The sequence below is a fragment of the Ursus maritimus genome, unplaced genomic scaffold (assembly GCF_017311325.1).
Source record: "Ursus maritimus isolate PB19 unplaced genomic scaffold, ASM1731132v1 scaffold_8, whole genome shotgun sequence".
Lineage (NCBI taxonomy): Eukaryota > Metazoa > Chordata > Mammalia > Carnivora > Ursidae > Ursus > Ursus maritimus.
The window spans coordinates 23,280,672-23,298,146 of record NW_024426996.1 but is presented as its reverse complement, the minus strand read 5'-3'; the positions used below and the strand labels follow the sequence as shown (position 1 = coordinate 23,298,146).

Genomic DNA, 17,475 nt, shown 5'->3' with positions numbered 1-17,475 from the left:
GGCCAGAGAGCGAGAGAACAGCAGAACTGGAAAGGTCCTGAGGTTGACAAGATGGAACTCAGGGGCTCCAGAGGGGTCAGGGGGTGTGCTGAAGGTCAGAGCTGAGGCTGGAATCCTGTTCGGCTCTTCTCTACCCTCCAAACTTACTTCTCCATATAACATTTTTTTAAAAATGGGTACAAATATGCTACACTTTTTTTTTTTTTTGCTTTTTAAAATTTCAAACTTTACAATTTCAATGTAACTATGCTTGCAGAAATACACGCATATTGGTTAACAGAATGCAGTTTACGTTTAACTTATCCTACATAATTTGGACCAAAAACTTGGTACATGGTTTAAATTATACTACACATTTAGTGGTACAAGTTATGTGGTAGAGCTTCTCCACCATGAAGTATACATGTAGTTTCCAGAAACAGCTTAGTAACTGAATTTAACCTACCTAAAACTAATATGTTAACTATGAGAAATCTAATATATAAATAATAATTTGTCTTCTAGAGGATTTTGAAGCTCCAAAGATATTTTTTAAATTATCTGACTTCATTAAAATAAGGACTTCTTTTTCTTGTCCATAAATTTCCAGAATAGGGCAAGACAACGACATCCTCTCCTCTATGAATTCCTTGAGTATCCCCCTTTCACTGGATGTATCATCCCTTCTTTTGAAGCCCACAACACATTACACTGGAATTTCTTAGGGAAAAAGTGGTCAGGACAGAAAAAATCTTCTAGAAATTGAAGTTAACAGGAATCAACATGAAGCAGGCCATACCAGCGACCAAAAATGAGAAAGACAGTGCATGTACTCAATATGGTAACATGTGCGGTTAACTGCTGGCTTTTTCAAACAGAAGGTGCTGACCTACAAAGAAAGGGTCTTGTCTTTTCTTTGATCTGCCCCAGAGTGTCTAGAACAATGCAGTTCTTGGAGAAAAAACTGCTCAATCAACAAAATACAGTACTAGAACACTTTGGCACAGGACACCTGGGTGGCTCAGTCGGTTAAGCATCTGTCTTTGGCTCAGGTCATGATCCCAGGGTCCTGGGATCGAGCCCCACATCGGGCCAGTCTGCTTCTCCCTCTACCTGCCGCTCCCCTTTGCTTGTGCTCTTTCTCTTTCTGACAAATAAATAAATAAAATCTTTAAAAAAAAAAAAAGAGAGAACACTTAGACACTAGCTTCCACCAAATTTGCTTGTAAGATGTTGGGCAAGAAGAATTTTTTCTTTTTCCTTTTTTCCTTTTTTTTTTTTTTTTTTTGAGAGAGAGAAAGAAAGCGCCAGGCTTTCCACCCAGCGCAGAGCCCAACACGGGCTCGATCCCACCACCCTGAGATCATGACCTGAGCTGAAATCAAGAATCAAATGCTTCAGTGGCTGAGCCACTGTGTCGCCATTGAGAAGTACTTGACAGGAGGCCATCAGAGAGGCTCCGAACAAGGGCGTGGACGGTCACATGCAAAGTCTCAGTGCCAGGCCTTGCAAGAGCAGCTGCCTAGCCACAAATCCAAGCCTTTAAAGTGTACCCAGAAGAGGCGGTTGCTCACTGGCCATTTTAGTCACATTCAGATACGAGCAAGCAATAACTTCATTAGAATCACATAAACATGGGAAATCGAGCACCTATCAGTTTGTGCATCTTATCAGTAAGCCAGCACCCTATACAGCTTCGTGTGGCCAGTTCCTTTTGTGGGTGGAAAAAAAAATCTGTGTCTCTCCATGACCCCTCCTTCCTAACAACTGTTTGAAGCAGTGCTGTACCCTTGGTTCTCTTGCAAAGTATAGAACTACGAATGCAAATCATCAAAACGCTGTATGTGCTAGGCATCGTCAGAGATACCCGTTCCAGAAGCTTGCCCTCTACTTAGGGGAACGCTGACACACACGTGCAGGTTAATCCACACTATACAGTAGTATGTGCTACATGGTCAATGAGTATGCCAGAAAATGGTCTCAGCAGTGTTCGGAGAATGCATTCTAAGAACTGAGATGGAGAAAGGCAGTCCTTAAGGTGAGCCAGGGAGAATGAATAAAAATTTAGCAAGCAGAGGGTGGTCACGAGGGTGGACACCTTCGGGACAGCCAGGGTTGATTCAACTATCCTCGCTGTCTTGGCAGAGTGGGCCCTTCCTCCCTGGCTGTTCCATGTCCATCTCTCCGGGAACCCTCCACTTAATCAGAAAGATGGTGGATGTGGAGAACAAGACAATAAGACCTACAGAAATGGGACATAGCAGGTGTGGCTGTGTATGGGTTTTATAAGGAGTAGGGAGATTCATTTGGGGGCATAGGTCAGGGTCATAGGAGCCTAGATTTTATCTGATAGGCAATGGGGAGCCAGGGAAGGTTTTGAGCTGCAGAGCATTATCAAGAGCGGGGCACTATATTGCCCTTTATCTCGGGTAATTCCCTGAATGGCCTACAAAGTGAAAATCATTTTCCCTGTTTTACACTTCAAGAGACCAAAGCTCAAAGGTTAAGGGAATGCCTAAGGTTTGCAAGGTGGAGTCGGCCTCCCACCCCAGACTCACTCCAAACCTGAGCTCCTGGCAATGTTGAATTTACCAGAGCCCCGTGTTCCTGAAAAACAGTAAATGGTTCAGGAACGCCCCTTCTGTGTTCCAGGAAACAGCTTACTGCAAAGAAACATTCCCCTTATAACTTAGATAGGGTTCCCCCCATTGTGTACCCCCGCGTACCTGACCAGGTCAGACGCAGACCCTTCAAATTCCCATTTTTTGCCCCGTAACTAATTAGTTGAACCACACCTTCCCACTGATTGACGGGAACAAAATGCCTGTTAATGTACAGCATGGTGACTACAGTTAATAATACTTTATTGTACGCTTGAAATTTGCTGAGAGAATAGATCTCAAGGGTACTCACCACACACACCCACACACCCACACACACACACACACAAAGGCAACTATGTGAGGTGATGGATATGCTAATGAGTATGATTACAATAATCATTTCACAATGTATGTTATTCAAAACATCACGTTATACACCTTAAATGTATACTGTTTGAAAACATTTTCTTAATTGGAGTACCGTTGACACACAATGTTAATTAGTTTCAGGTGTCCAACATAGTGGTTCACCAAGTTTATATGTAATGCCGGGCTCCAGCAGTGTGGCTACCATCTGTCACCCGCCAGTATTCTTACAGTGCCACTGACTATATTCCCTATGCTGTGCCTTGGATTCCCATGACTTATTCATCCTGTAACTGGAGGCCTGTGTTTCCCACTCCCCTTCACTTATTTTGTTTTCCAGTACCATACATAAAAGTGAATTCAAAATGGGTGAAAGACCTTAAATGTGAGACCTAAAGTCATAAAAATCCTAGAAGAGAGAACAGGCAGTCATTTCTCTGACATCAGCCAAAGCAACATTTTTCTCGACATGTCTCCTCGGGCAAAGGGAACAAAAGCAAAAATAAACAACTGGGACTACACCAAAATAAAAAGCTTCTGCACAGTGAAGAAAACCATCGATAAAACAAAAAAGGCAACCTACCGAAGAGGAGAAGATATATCTGATAGGGGGTTGATACCCAAAATATATAAAGAACTTACATAATTCAACACCAAATACATGTAATTTGTATTTGTCAATCACACCTCATCAAGGCGGAAAAAAAAAATGCTTGTTAGCCAAACTTTGGTTAAGTCTCTCTCCTCCGCAGCCTTGTTTACTCTCCTTCCCTGCCCGTGAAAGAGGCAGATCACACTGTCGGAGTCCTCCCTAAGCACGTCCCCTGCTCCCTATTGCACCAGTCCTTTCAAATAGTCTCTCCTTACCTAGGCTGGATTGGTTTTTATTCGAAGCTCCTAACTATTGTGCCACACTGCCTATTTTGAGTTCACTCAGGCAGGCGAGAGGTGTTTTAGAAGGTTACAGAGGCACAATGGGAAGGAGGGTGTGGCTAGGATTATTGTAAGGATGAAATGAGGTTTCAGCAGAGCGCTTATCTTAGGCCACACTCTAAACGCTCGACGAATGGTAACTGTGATCTTGATTACTGCCACCTTCAGGGTGGGGATCAAAGGTCTCGGTTTAAATTAAAAAGCGGATCGTGTCTGTTGAAGTGTCGACAGTCCAGCAAATGTTAAATGATAAAAGAGAAAAGAAACCTCACAGAAAGTCTTTAGTCATGACCCTCTCCTGTAGCTCTGTCTATAATTCAGTCTAGGCTGAGACAACGAGGAATTAGCATAAAATCAGGAATAAGCAAAATGTCAAACGGAAAAGAATGATTTAGTAAATTGAAAATAGAAAGCAACCATTAAAACGATAAAGACTACACAGAAATAAGGAACACGCTCACGGTCTATGTTAAACGGAAGAAGACAGTGTAGGATATGTATATATGTGCACAAGACTAGCAGATAAAATGCAAATATGGGGGGGGTAAAATCCAGATAATTTTAAAATTTCAATGTTTTAGTTGCTGTCAAAATTTCTAAGCCTCTCTACTCACCATCTAATCCCACACATCTCTGTGGGAGAGGATTAGGAGGGGTCTTCCATTCTCTCTATGAAGTTTTTCTGCATTGTTCGGATTTTTTTTACAACAGAAATCAATTCCTTCTGCAAGCTGAAAAAATAATCATTCCCTTATTTTTTTTTTTTCAAGTGAAAATCTAAGAGAGAAACTCAGATTCTATAAAATGTCATTAATACGCCCTGTGGGAAAGGAGAAGCAGCAGATCCTCGGAGAACCAACTTCATCTAGGCTTTTCCTCTGTCCTCGCAAAACAAAGGCGAGGTTGATGCCGTATCAGCTGTGGTCAGCTCTCCCACAAAGGCTCCAGGAGCCGCCATCCCCCACGCTCGGCGTCAGTCTTTCTCTCCCTGTTATTGCTGGGATGGCCGATGGAGCACACTGTATTTCTTGCTAACGTTTCCCGACAACCATCACAGTGTGTTAAGATTTCAGAGAAGAAAGGGCTTGCAATCTCATTTCTTTATGAAAGTAAAGAAAATCACCTCAGAATTATGGACCTCGAAAGAGCCAGCAAGCGTGAATGGACAGATGGGTTAACGGCCCGAATTTATCTCGCTTGGTCTGCATCCAACTCTTAGGCCACCAAAAATCCAAAGACGAGTAGAAGTGTTTCCAGAAGGGAGGGCTAAATCCTTTCCAGAAGAGAGGGTAAAACTGGCTGTTTTTACAACAGTCTGACGTGAACTTGTTCCTCCAAATCTCAACTCAACTAAGGCAGTTTCAGATAGAAATAAACATCTAGTACACTGGAGTCCTTAACTAAACAAAGCAAACGCAAAGCCGAACAATGGAAAGGATCCTTGACAGCCTGCCAGAGTCACACTGAGAGCAGATTCTGCTACAACCTCGGGTTCTCCTCACCATCTGCCTCCTGCCTCCACCCCCATCATCCCCCCTCCCTGGCCACTCTTAGTGGAGTCACCACCCAGGCAAGTCTCACACCACTTCTTCTTCCATCCAAGTCTTGCCTTCAAGAGTGTTGGCTTTTCCTGCCCTTTAATGTGTCTCTTTTCCTCCATGCCACGGTGTTAGGTGTTTGTCCGAGAACCCACTGGCAAGTCCCAGAGTGGACCACATGTCCTGTGTGTACACACACCAGTGGAGAAAGAGAAGGGGAATGAAAGGGCAGAGGGAAGTTCATAAATATGCCAGCCTCTTTATTTTTATCTCTTTCCTCTGACATTGACCTCAGGCACCATTACTACCGTGGTGAGCTACTATTCCCTGAGTCTTCAGGCCTCAGGGGCTGTGCGAGGGCTTTATGCCATCATCTCCAAAACTGAAACAGACGCTGAGAGGTAAGAATTCCCATTTTTCAGATAAGAAAATGGTGGTGATGTCTTTCCCAAGTTCACAGAGCCAGTAAGTCAAGTCAAATCCGACCCAGTCCAGGTCTGTGGATTTGCAAACCCCAAGCTTGGCCCCCCTAGCAGCTGCCATGAGACCAGATCCCCCAGGGGAGAGCTGCCAGATTTCGCCAATAAAATAAACACGCTCGAGTGCATCCTAAATATTGCATGGATTATGTCACAAAGTACTTTAATTCTTAGGTGATGCATGCTGCAGGATTCAGGACCAAAACATAGTGATGTCTGCAACTTACATTCAAATACTTTAAGAAAAAGTATATCAGAGAGAGATGAAGTAAATATGGCAGGATGTTAACAACTGATAAACTGAAGTGAATCAAAATATTGCAAGAGACGTACTCACTAAAATATTATTCACTGATAATCTGAAATTCAGATGTGACTAGGCATCTGATATTTTATCTGGCAACCCTAATCCAGGGAGACTGTAAAACTATGGAAAAACCCTAGCGTGGACTCCGAGAGCTTCCTGGGGAGTCAGGCCTTACCTCTGGAGGAAAGGAAACTAGGGCAGCTGTGTGAAGTCATGGTAAACTCCCAGGCTGGAACAGACACGTGAGGTGCTGACGGAGGGAGGACTGAGCTCCATTGTGTCCAGGTAGTTTCTCTGCTAATGAGTCCAAAAAAAGCACCTCAACCTCCCACCAGAGGATGGTCCCAGAAGAGGGCTTCATTTTGACCCGAAGCTTCTAATTTCTACCCCCAGATCCTCAGGGCATTCAACTGTACACTCCCAGGGGCTTGCCCTGCAAAGGAGGGATTCAGAAACGAACAAGTAATAACCCTAACCTCAAGCCCGGAAAATGTCTGGCACAAGAAGTCATGAATTCTGCCCAATACAACAAACCAGTTCCCTTGGTCACAAGGAGCCCTTTGCACAATGTAGACATGATGCTGTGGCCTGGGAACAACTGATCTTCCTCATGGAGGATTCTGCCGTGGTCGTGACAGTTACCACACAAACCCTGTGATCAACCGAGTTTTCCAGTTACTGTAAATTAAACATCCACATAAGGTCCTAAATCAGTTTTACAATGCGACTTTGGATATTGCTTACAAATTTTAGCCAAGTAGAACACGACGGATTTTTCCAGGCATAATATTGTAGTACGGCTACCAAAAGAAATATTGGAAAGATTATGGAGCCGTGTGGTGAATCTGCAGTGTCAACAACCAAATTTATCATTTAAACGGAAAAACTTATTTTCAGCTAATTAGCCAGTATGTGTAGATTGAGAGATTTCTATGTGCCCAACAGACATAGGCCCTGTTCTCATGAAGAAACTGAGCTAAGGACACAAAAGTGGCACGCGGGATGCAGTTAGCGAACGAGGATGTGCGAGGCCCAGTGATTCAGCCCAAAGAAGGTAATTATTGGATCATCCCAGTTGTATGGATCCCTCCTAAAATCCCCATCTGGACATCCCACAGGCTGTGGAAAGTCAATGTGACCAAAAACAGACCGAGGATTTTTCTCCCCTACCCAATCCTAAATCCCACCGTCCCCTCCTCCATCTCTACTCCTGATCCCAGAGGTGGCCTGGGCGGCAGCAATACTACAGATGCTCTCTTCTCCAGGCTCCCTTCAAATCCATTCTCCACCTCAGCCTCCACAGAGTTCTATCGAAAGCGCCTCTGGGAGCAGACACTCTCCCCACTGCTCACAGGATACAGTCCGAGGTCCCTCCCGGCCGCACTCAGCCCTGCCACCACCTGCCGCAGCCCATCACCTGCCATCATCTGTCATTCCCTTGTAGGCCCTCTTTTGCGCCAGCGACACTCAACCACCCGCCGTTCCCCAGCTACAAGCTGGACCAGCTGCTTCGTGGGGGAGCTGACATGACATGATACAGCCACAAGACACAACACACCCAGTCAGCCTGACTGAGCTCTTTCGGGAAGGCGGCACCAGGAGGGCTGCTGAACCAGCGGTCCTGACATAAGCCACCTACCTGCACACGATGAGACTAAGCACCAGGGACCTGCATGAGGCTTGGATGGGAACAGGGAATACTTCTAAGGCAACTTGCAGGACTCAAGAGCACTGCTGGGTGTTCTTTTAGTTCAGCAGAGTGCTGCGTAACAATTAAACACAACTTGACCATCCACACTGCCAGCTACACTGTGGTCTACACTCATCCAGAGATAACGCAGACCAACGCTGACAGCCTGGCCTAATCGCGTGTGAATGATTCTCACGAGACTCCAGGTCCATAAAACTCATCAAATACCAAAATACCAGGTGGTTTGCTTTGTTTTTTAAAATTTCTCCCTGAAGGGCGCCTGGGTGGCTTGGTGGGTTAAGTCTGCCTTTGGCTCAGGTCATGATCCCAGGGTCCTGGGATGGAGCCCTGCATCATGTGGCTCCCTGCTCAGGGGGGAGCCTGCTTCCCCTTCCTCTGCCCCTCCCCCTGCTTGTGCTCTCTCTCTCTCAAATAAATAATCTTAAAAATAAATAAATAAATAAATAAATAAATAAATAAATAAATAAATAAATAAAATATCTCCCTGAAATGAGCAAACCCAACCCAGGCTCTTGTGTAATGTAAGTTATTTGCGCTGCTTACCTTTTTTAAATTCTCTGTTGAGGCAAAACAAAGAAGCTGCCATTAACACTCTACCCTAATTCTCTGACCTTATTTTCACTCAGGAACAAATGCATTGGCATTTTTTTATGTCACTGTTGATGAGCTCATTTTGCTTTAACTGCAATTGTAATACTTTCAGCTAATGAGATCTGACAGTTGACGTTCAAACATTAGTTCGTGTGGAAGCTGCTCCTCTTGTCTATAAATGACAGACAGGACAACAGGGCGGAGCAGCCATCCTGAAAAGCTCCTCTACGAAACACCCACTAGACACTCTCTAAATGTTTCCATGTATAATACATGTGAAACCAAGGCTGAGAACTGCCAGCCTAAAGGGAGAGAAAGCAGCCACCGGCTGGAAACGGAATCAAAAGGACCAGGTGACCACTAGAGACACAGATGTGTGGGCAGAGGGAGTGGCTGAAGGAGTGGGTGAGAAAGAGGATTTTTAAGATGCGAATCAGTAAGTGTGCGCATGAAAACAATGCCCGGGTTTCGTGCGTAATTGTGGAGCCGCTCCGATTACTTTACAACCGGCTGGGTTGTGATTATATCTCTCAGAGTCTATATAAGTGACGCTTTCATCATCTGTCTCGACCTTGGTCTCCGCTTCCTTCCATTACTGTTGATTATCAGAAGTACAGCGTTAAAAGCAACTCCCCTTAAAATGTGACTTGCAAGAGTGATGTCGCTATTCTAACCAGGGCATTCTGCGTCTCCTTCTCTAGAAAGAGTGTCAAACTCAGATGCTGAAGGGGCCAGCTGGGTGTGGTGAGTGAAGTGGATGTGAGTTTGTCCATTTGTTTGATGTCAAACCCTAGAGGTAATACCCACTTCTCCACAGAACTATGCCCTCTTTCATTTTTGTAAAACACACGACCCTCTCATCCTCTTTCATGTCCCTTCTTTTGGTAAAAAGGTTCAGATACAAACAGGTATTTCTCTACTCTAAGAAAGACAACAGAGCAGGCATGATGACACAAAGGGCACCTTCCCTGGGCCCCCGAGTGAAGGAGCCAGCAGGAGTGTGAGGGACCATGGGAACGGGGAAGGAGGCCCCCTCAGAAGGGCAGCCTCATTCTGCTCAGACGGCCGCCACACAGGATTGTGGGGAGGCCAGTACGCACAGCGTCCACATGCTTCAAGTGAAGCTGGAAACCTGGATTGTTGGATGAAGTTTCTAGATTTTAAAGATAGAGCGAGTCAATGACCACTGTCCTACAGAGGATGACAAAAACGTAAAGATAAACAACAACATGAACAACAATATGCAAACAAGAGCATCCCCGAGGATGTAAGGGCATTCATCCAAGTACTACTTACTGGACATGTTATATATGTATATGACATTGCACTTGCTGCCATGGGAAGGTGAGACGAAGCTAAATATGGCAGGGCCCCCACCTTCAATGGGAGCTTTCAAGCCAGCTTTAAGTACTAAAATATGTCATAGGGATTGATGCTGTCATAGGCAGGGCTGAGGCTAGAGGGGACTTTTCAAATAATTCAATTCTAGAGATGCCGATGGTCTGGTCTCTTTTGATTAGCACACAGGGAAGACAAGAGAGTCACTGAACCTGCGTCACTGAGGACCCAGACCATTCCCTTTAACCATGGACTTGTGTGGGAACTAAGGAAAGTATAAACAACACCCCAAACAAAATCCTGGGGGCTTGAAAACATTAATAACATAGTTTCCGAATTGTTCTTACAGAACTATAACAGAGATACTATGTTATTTTTTTTAAGTTATTCTAAAAACCAGCATAATGAATTACACAAAAACTAGATCAGCAGCTCTCAAAGTGTGGTCTGAGGACTCTGGGGGTCCCCAAGACCCTCTCAGAGGGTCTGCAAGGTGATAACTATTTTCATAATAATATTAAGACATTATTTGTCCTTTTCACGCTCATTCTTTCACGAGTGTAGAGTGCAGTTTTCTAGAGGTCAGCAGACATGTAATGATGTCATTGCTCTGACAGCTAATACATACTTGTGCACTCTTGTGCTTTAAAAATTTATCAGTTTCAATTTCTGATATTGTAAATATTGATAGATATAACTCACAGATATGTAAGTTCTTTGGGGTCTCCAATTTCAGAGTGTAAAGGGGCCTGAGCCCCCAAAATTTGAATTAGATTATAAATTCTGCAAGGGTAGGATTGTGTCTACCTTACTTTACTCTTGGATACACAGCTCCTAGCACATTGCCTCGCAAATGGTCCACACTCGGTAAATATTTGCTAAATAAATGAATGACTGCCAAAGTATATACGTAAAAGTACTTTTGGATATAGGCAGCAAACACCAAAAAGTAGTCTTATTTTCCTCAGTTGCTTTTGACCGGTTACCAGCTTCGATGAAAAATGGTCCCCGCATTTAGTACACCGTGAACGTATAGTATATATCCTGATGACACAGGCCATAAATGCCTAGTCACTTGGCCAACATCCTATGTTTTCATTAATGATCTTACAATCCCACCTGCTGATTCTTCCCCAGGAAACAAGCAAATGTCTGGCAGAACAGATGGCCCCTTTGCTGCGGCCTGACAGAATGAAATCTTGCACTTTATTAAGAAAGCAAGAACAGTTCTCACAAGCAACACCCTTCCCCTCCCCCCACCCAAATCCTTCCTTTAATGTAAACTTGAAGAATAATAGTAATCACTAGTAGTGACATCCTCAACTAGAATTATCATCTCTTTTATATGTCAACTATACCAGACGAAATTAAAAATAAAGAAAGAGTGGGACTAGAAGCACCCCATTTCTACAAAGTGTATCTGTTACTATATATGCATAAATAAAAATGTGGAATAATTAACATTATGTTAACAGTAGTTATCTTTGTTTTATTATTTTTTGTCGTATCTGACTTTTATAACGGCATGCATTTCTTATCAGAAAAATAAACAAAATGAAGAATAAAATACAAAGGTTAAAAAAAAAAGGAATTGCCATCTCAAGGAATAAAGATGTGGGCTTCCATAATCACCAAACAAACCGGTCAGGGGCTTCATGGTTAACCTTTTAACTTGGGGCCAGTCCTAAGCAGTCTGATTCAGCAGGGCTGGCAGCATGGGCAGTTCTGAAACTCTGTAAGTGATTCTGATGTAGTTCCTAGAGTCGAGGGACTACACTGAGACCTACCGGTTTACTTCGTTGTCTTAACCATTAATGAATGCACTCATGGTCACCATGAATTAGTAAGATATTGAAAGAAACACAATATGATTTTGATATCACAAGATCACATCTCTAAAAGCCAGGGAGGAGTTGGATAATTTTGCTTAGGAGTTAAAGAATCTTGCAAGGATACTGCCTCTGTTTAAGGATCTATGATTTCTGCTTGTGCTGAGCCAATCACATTACTCTGTTACAGATTTGGAAAGGAGAAACCAAGAGATAGAGCCTGCCCATGGGAGGCTCAGCAGCTGAAGCATCACATAGGGTTGGGGCTGGGGAATCCCCCCGATAAGTAAACAGCCTAGGAGCAATGAGTCAACAGAGGAAACTATTTGGTAGGGAAAAATAGAGGAAGGAGTGGGAGATACAGAGTGCGCCCGGGTCCTGCTGACTTCCCAGTTTCTACTGTACTCTCAGGAGGCCTCGCTGCCCTGTGTTCTCACCCTTAGACTCCCATGAGCTTCCTCTTCCAGCTTTGCAAAAAAAAAAAAAAAAAAAAAATCCAATCATTCTGGAGCCAGCTTGCGTGGGCTTTAGCTCCTTGCTCCTCTTTATTGCTAAGAAGTGGAGGACAGTGTGGTATGTGAGGATAGAACTTATTGTCCACAGCAGGGATCTTTAAAAAGAGAAGTGGGTGCTAGTAATTCTGCCAGGACAACAGGTGTAAATAAATCAAGACTGTTGCAGGCAACAGGCTCTGTGGTCATCCTTGGGATGGGAAAAGTGATTTAGGAGGACCCAGCTCGCATGCCTAACCCTACCCCTACCTCTCCATCTGGCCTTTGATAAGTCAATGACCTACATTTCCAGGGGCACATTAATGTAAAGGCAATTTGGTACCCACCGCCATCGATTTTAAAACTGATATGGGCTCCGTTTTCTTGACTATAAAATAATAGATTCAGTGATGCTTCAGGTTTTTTCTTATTCTAAGGTTCTAAGTCTTCACAACCCTGAAAAGAGGCAATTCAGAGGCAGATATGCAAGAAGGAGTCTTTTAAGATTACATATAGTTGATCATCGTTACATAAACATGCATGAAGATGTTTAATTCGACTTTAAAAAAGAAGACCCCCACATATTCACCATTAATGTTATTTGGTTAAATTATCAATGATTATATTTTATTTCTTGAGGCCTCAGCACAAGAGCTCCAAAGTTATATGGCTCCTAAAAGAGGCTCGCTGTTCTTGCTTGCCCGGAGTCTCAGGTCCCAGCCAAGGATAAAGTATATTTGTCCCGTTCATCTCATCTCTGACACCTAATGCTATCATCCTTCCTTGGCCTGTGGTAGGAAGCAAAACATGTGAACAGTCTCTTTCCTTCTCACTGGTTCCCTTGCCAGCCCTTTCCTTTGTAGCCAGCCGGGACTCTGGCTGGCTCTGCACTCCCATTTCTGGGAGATGTTCAAACTGTCAGTGAGTCTAAGGGCAAATTGAATATTCTGAGCTGCAGAGTTGCTCTTGACCGAAACTCACACGCCTGTGTCACAGTGTCAGAAGTTTGGAACGAGAAGGAGACCGATCTACTACATAAACTTCGCTCCCAGAGGACAGAACGAGCTACAAACAATAACCGCTGTTACTACGCGGGCATTTTGCAAGGTGCTGTGCCAGAAGCCTTACATCAATCCTTTCTTTGCACTCGAGCGACAACCCTAAGGCAGGTATTCGTATCACTCCCATTTTCAAACTGAGAAACCTGAGCTTTTGAGGAGGTCAATATTGGCTACTTGGCTTGCTCAACTTAATCCAAATATTTGTTAGTGACAGAAAAAAAGAATTTTAACCAAGTTCTGCTGAGTCCTAGAACACCATTCTTTCAACTCAAAGGATCCAACGTGAGGCATACAGGCATTTATCGTGTACCTACCACGGACCAGGCACTGTGCTAGATGCCAGGACAATTCGTGGGCTTACCAAGTGAGACCGAACAAAATTCTGCCCTTCCAGGCTCTGGGGAGGAAACAGAGGTGGAATGGTTTCTGCACAGCTCTGTCTTCAGGGAAGTCAAAATGCTTCAGGGGTGCCTGGGTGGCTCAGTTAGTTGAGCCTCTGACTCTTGATTTCGGCTCAGGTCATGATCTCGGGTCCTGAAATCGAGCCTGGTGTCTGGTGTCAGGCTCCATGCTCGGAAGGGAGTCTGCTTCTCCCTCTTCCTCTGCTCCTCCTCCCTCCCCTTGCTCTCTCTCTCTCTTTCAAATACATACATACATAAATAAAATCTTTAAAAAACAAAAAAGCCCAAAAAGAACACCTGACAGAGAAGGCCCAGTTAATGCTCAGAAGAGCCCCCAAGAAGTGGGTGTGAGCAAACAAAGAGGGAGACATTACTGTGCCTGTTTTGCAATTGAGAAAATTGAAGCAGAACCAATTGTAGGGCTTGCCCAATACAAGGCGGTAACCGGTGAGGCCAAGAATGGAACCAAACTGTCTTGGTTCCTTCCACCCCATTCACTGGCCAAAAATTTAAATCTCCCTTTACTCTTAAAACCTCCCTGCAAATTATTCTAATAGAAATTATGTTACTTTGCTTCTCACAATTAGCCAAACCTCCTCATTGGCATGTCACCCCTTTCCTCTCTTCTCTTTTTGATATAGACAAGCCAGGGCCTGGATAATCTTCAAGTGAAAAAAAACTAAGGACTGGGAGTATCAGAATGGATTTCACTACAACTATATAAAGGTCAAGTTATGAAGGAATTGTCCTAGAATGATACCTCTGGACACAATGGCGGCAGCCATGACTGATCAGCTATCCCCTGCCTGATACTGTGCTGGGTGCTTTACACAGATTAGCTCACTCGGTCTCCCAATGGCACACACAGAGGCAGGGCTGTTGGATACAGAATTAGATACAGGGTGTTGGAAGGGCCTGTGCAAGTGAGGGCTCGAAGAGTAAGTTTTGGGTGCTTCACAGTAAATGCACCACTGTGCCTGAGATGGCTAACATCCTCACTTTCCCAAGTAATGAAATAGTTAAGTAACTTGCCCAGAATCAAAAAGCTTGCAAATGGTAAGGTCAGGATTTGAACACAGGGTGTCTGACTTCAAATCTCAACTCTTTTGTCTGTACTCATGTGGCTTCTAACAAAAATAAAACTTCTTTACAAAGCACTAACTATATCCCATGAAAATTACTCATTTTCCCTAATAATTCTTATACCCTCTCTATTCTTCTGAGTTGTTATGATTCCCATTTGCAGACGGGGAAGCCCAGAATCAAGAAAGGTTAAGCACTTGGCCCAAGGTCACCCAGCTAGTACATGGTGGAGCCAGGATTCACGTGGAGGAGTGTGGACTACAGAGTCCTTACGCTGTCCCACTATCCCCTGCTACCACACTACAGGTGACCCAGGAGAGGAGAACGCTAAGGATGGGAGTGCATGACCTCTGGCTGACTTACACTACTCCTGTCCACGGAAACTAGCCCTGTCATTTAATTTCATATGCCACACTGTTCAGTGTTCCATAATGGGGTGGGGCAATTTGGAAACTCCACTTCTCTTGTACTATAATTTATTAGTTTGATCAGAATCCATTCCTCACAGAGAAAACTGCATTAAAAAGCCAATCATCAAATATCAATGCAAACCCAAGGCCCAGGCAAGCTGCCTTAGAGCCACCTCCCTACCTGCCCATGAAATGGAGACCCACAGAGCATCCGAGGGCTGCTAATATCTGAGGCACCGGGGAGACCATTCACCTCATGGGGCTCTCCTGAAACAGCCTTTTAAAGCCACACAAGAAGATTCACATACTGACTATAATTGGATTGCCTAACCCCGGTCAACCAAGCAAGAGTTTACATCCTTAAACAATCTTGCCATGGATTTTCAGGCAGCCAGGAATAGAGAAGATTATATCCGTTTTTTTTTTTTTTTTCCTTGAACATGGGTGCTCAGGGAACACAGTGGCCTTTGAGAAGTTCAGACAGTAAGCTTCATCTTCCCACAATAACGTGAACTTTAAAATTAAATTATGCTTTACCATGACTTTTTCTTTTATTTGCCTTTAACTGCCAGATTTCCAGTAATTGATGGCTTATGGCAACCTCTATTAAAGGAATGTCTGTAGCCACCTGAATGAGACAGCTTGACTAACTGGGAGTTCAGGGATCAAACTGGCTTTTTAATCCAGGCAACAGCAAATGCAAACCAGTGGGAGAAATGAAGCATGGGGCTATGGGTGCTAACAAGAAAGGCTGCTCCAATGATTCATTTATTGTTATTTTTTTTTTAGAGAAAAAGTGATCCCAGTAACTCTCTCTTGTTCCTCTTTCCACACAGACTGATGGATGTGGGTGAAAGGCAGAAGGAATGAGCACTGGGTAAGTCAAATGACTCAGAAGTCTTCCGAAGTGACCAGCTCTCCAGGCTGCTCAACTAGGCTAAGAGGCAGGTTCAGATTCTTTCAAGAATCTACATGCACCCTTGCCTGAAGCTTATGGTTATTTAAGAAGAGCACGAACCCGTGGTGAGACAAAGCAACCCAGACTGTTGATACGAGATACCACATGTTTAGTCGGAGGGAAACCAGCGCAGACTTTGACGGACTGAAATGTCACCCCGCGCAGAGGCCTGCCTCCCTACCAAAGGCCCTGCCCAGCCCTGCCCAGCCCGGGCAGGCAAGAGCACAATAGACCGCACAGCCCTGCGCATCCCCTGCCCCACACCACTTCAAAGGCCACAGCAAGCAGCCAACAAACCTGCCTGGGCTGCGGTGTTTTTCTTTTAGGTTTGTTTTTTCATGAAGAAGGAGGGAAATATGTTCGGGCCGAACACAGATTGGGGTGTGGGGAGGGCGTGGAGGGGGAGGCAAACGATAGAATGTAAGTGAAAGCCTTTCTAAAAACTCAAGATCCGCAGTTTTATCTTACTCCTCTCCATCCTCCTTCAACCCTTACCTAGCAACCCCGAGAAGCCAAGTAAGAAAGGAGGGCTGTAGTCCGAGGGTCTGCCAGGGTGCAGAGGTTCCCTGCACGAGGTTCAGCAGTCGCGGGGGGGTGGGCTGGAAGAGTCCCCCGCCCAATACGGGAGCGCGCACACAAGCCCGCCCGCGCGCGCGCGCGCGCGCGCACACACACACACACACACACACAGCCCGCCCGCTTCACCTTCTCGATCGTCTGGTCCACGGCCTTCTGGAAGACCCGGGCCACCAGCAGCGTGACGCTGGTCACCAGCAGGAGCAGGGACAGCGTCCCGACCGTGTAGAAGCAGCACCTGCCCATTCTGCGCGCCGCTCCCGGGCCGGGCCCCGCCGGCCGGCGACTGCACAGGAAGGAGGGAGGGGCCGCCGCCGCTGCAGCAGCCTGAGCACCCGGGACCCTGCGGCGCCCGCGGCCGCGGCGCTGCGCGCGGCTCCCGGCTCCGCGGCGGGGCTCCCGGCTCCGGTGCACCTGGCTGGCCGCCCGGGAGTGGGACGAGGCGCTTCGGTTTCGGTTTCCCTCGCTCGGGCAGTCGGGCGCCCGCCCCGCACCGTCGGGAGGGAGAGCGGGTGCGCGCAGGGCGGTGACGCTCGCCGGCCCGGCTCGCCGCAGCCCCGGGAGGGGACGGCCAGCAAGCAGCTGCGCGGGGAAGCGGGCGGGGCGGAGGCTGAGCCCGCAGTCATGTGCCCCGCGGCGGCTGCAGCGATTCGGCCCGCGCGAGCCTTGCGCGTCCCGGGCGGTTCCCGGGCGCCTGCGGCTCCCCGACCGCGGCCGGGCCCAGCTGCGCCCCCGCCTCCTCGACGCAGGCCCCGGTCCCCCCGGAAAATCGCCTGCGCTCCCCGGCCCATTCACTCACTCGCTCCGCAGATGTGAACTGC

At 45.8% G+C, this 17,475-nt stretch overlaps 1 protein-coding gene across 1 annotated transcript in view; it reads right to left on the bottom strand.

The window, feature by feature from the left end:
- Window positions 1-16,982, bottom strand: part of SCARB2 (scavenger receptor class B member 2) — a 74,783-nt gene extending 57,801 nt beyond the window's left edge. Inside the window, exon 1 of the mRNA XM_040624975.1 lies at window positions 16,784-16,982. Within this exon, the coding sequence (XP_040480909.1) occupies window positions 16,784-16,900 (117 nt within the window). The 5' untranslated portion in view covers window positions 16,901-16,982. The remainder of the gene's footprint in view (window positions 1-16,783) is intronic.
- Between the last annotated feature and the right edge of the window lie 493 nt (window positions 16,983-17,475).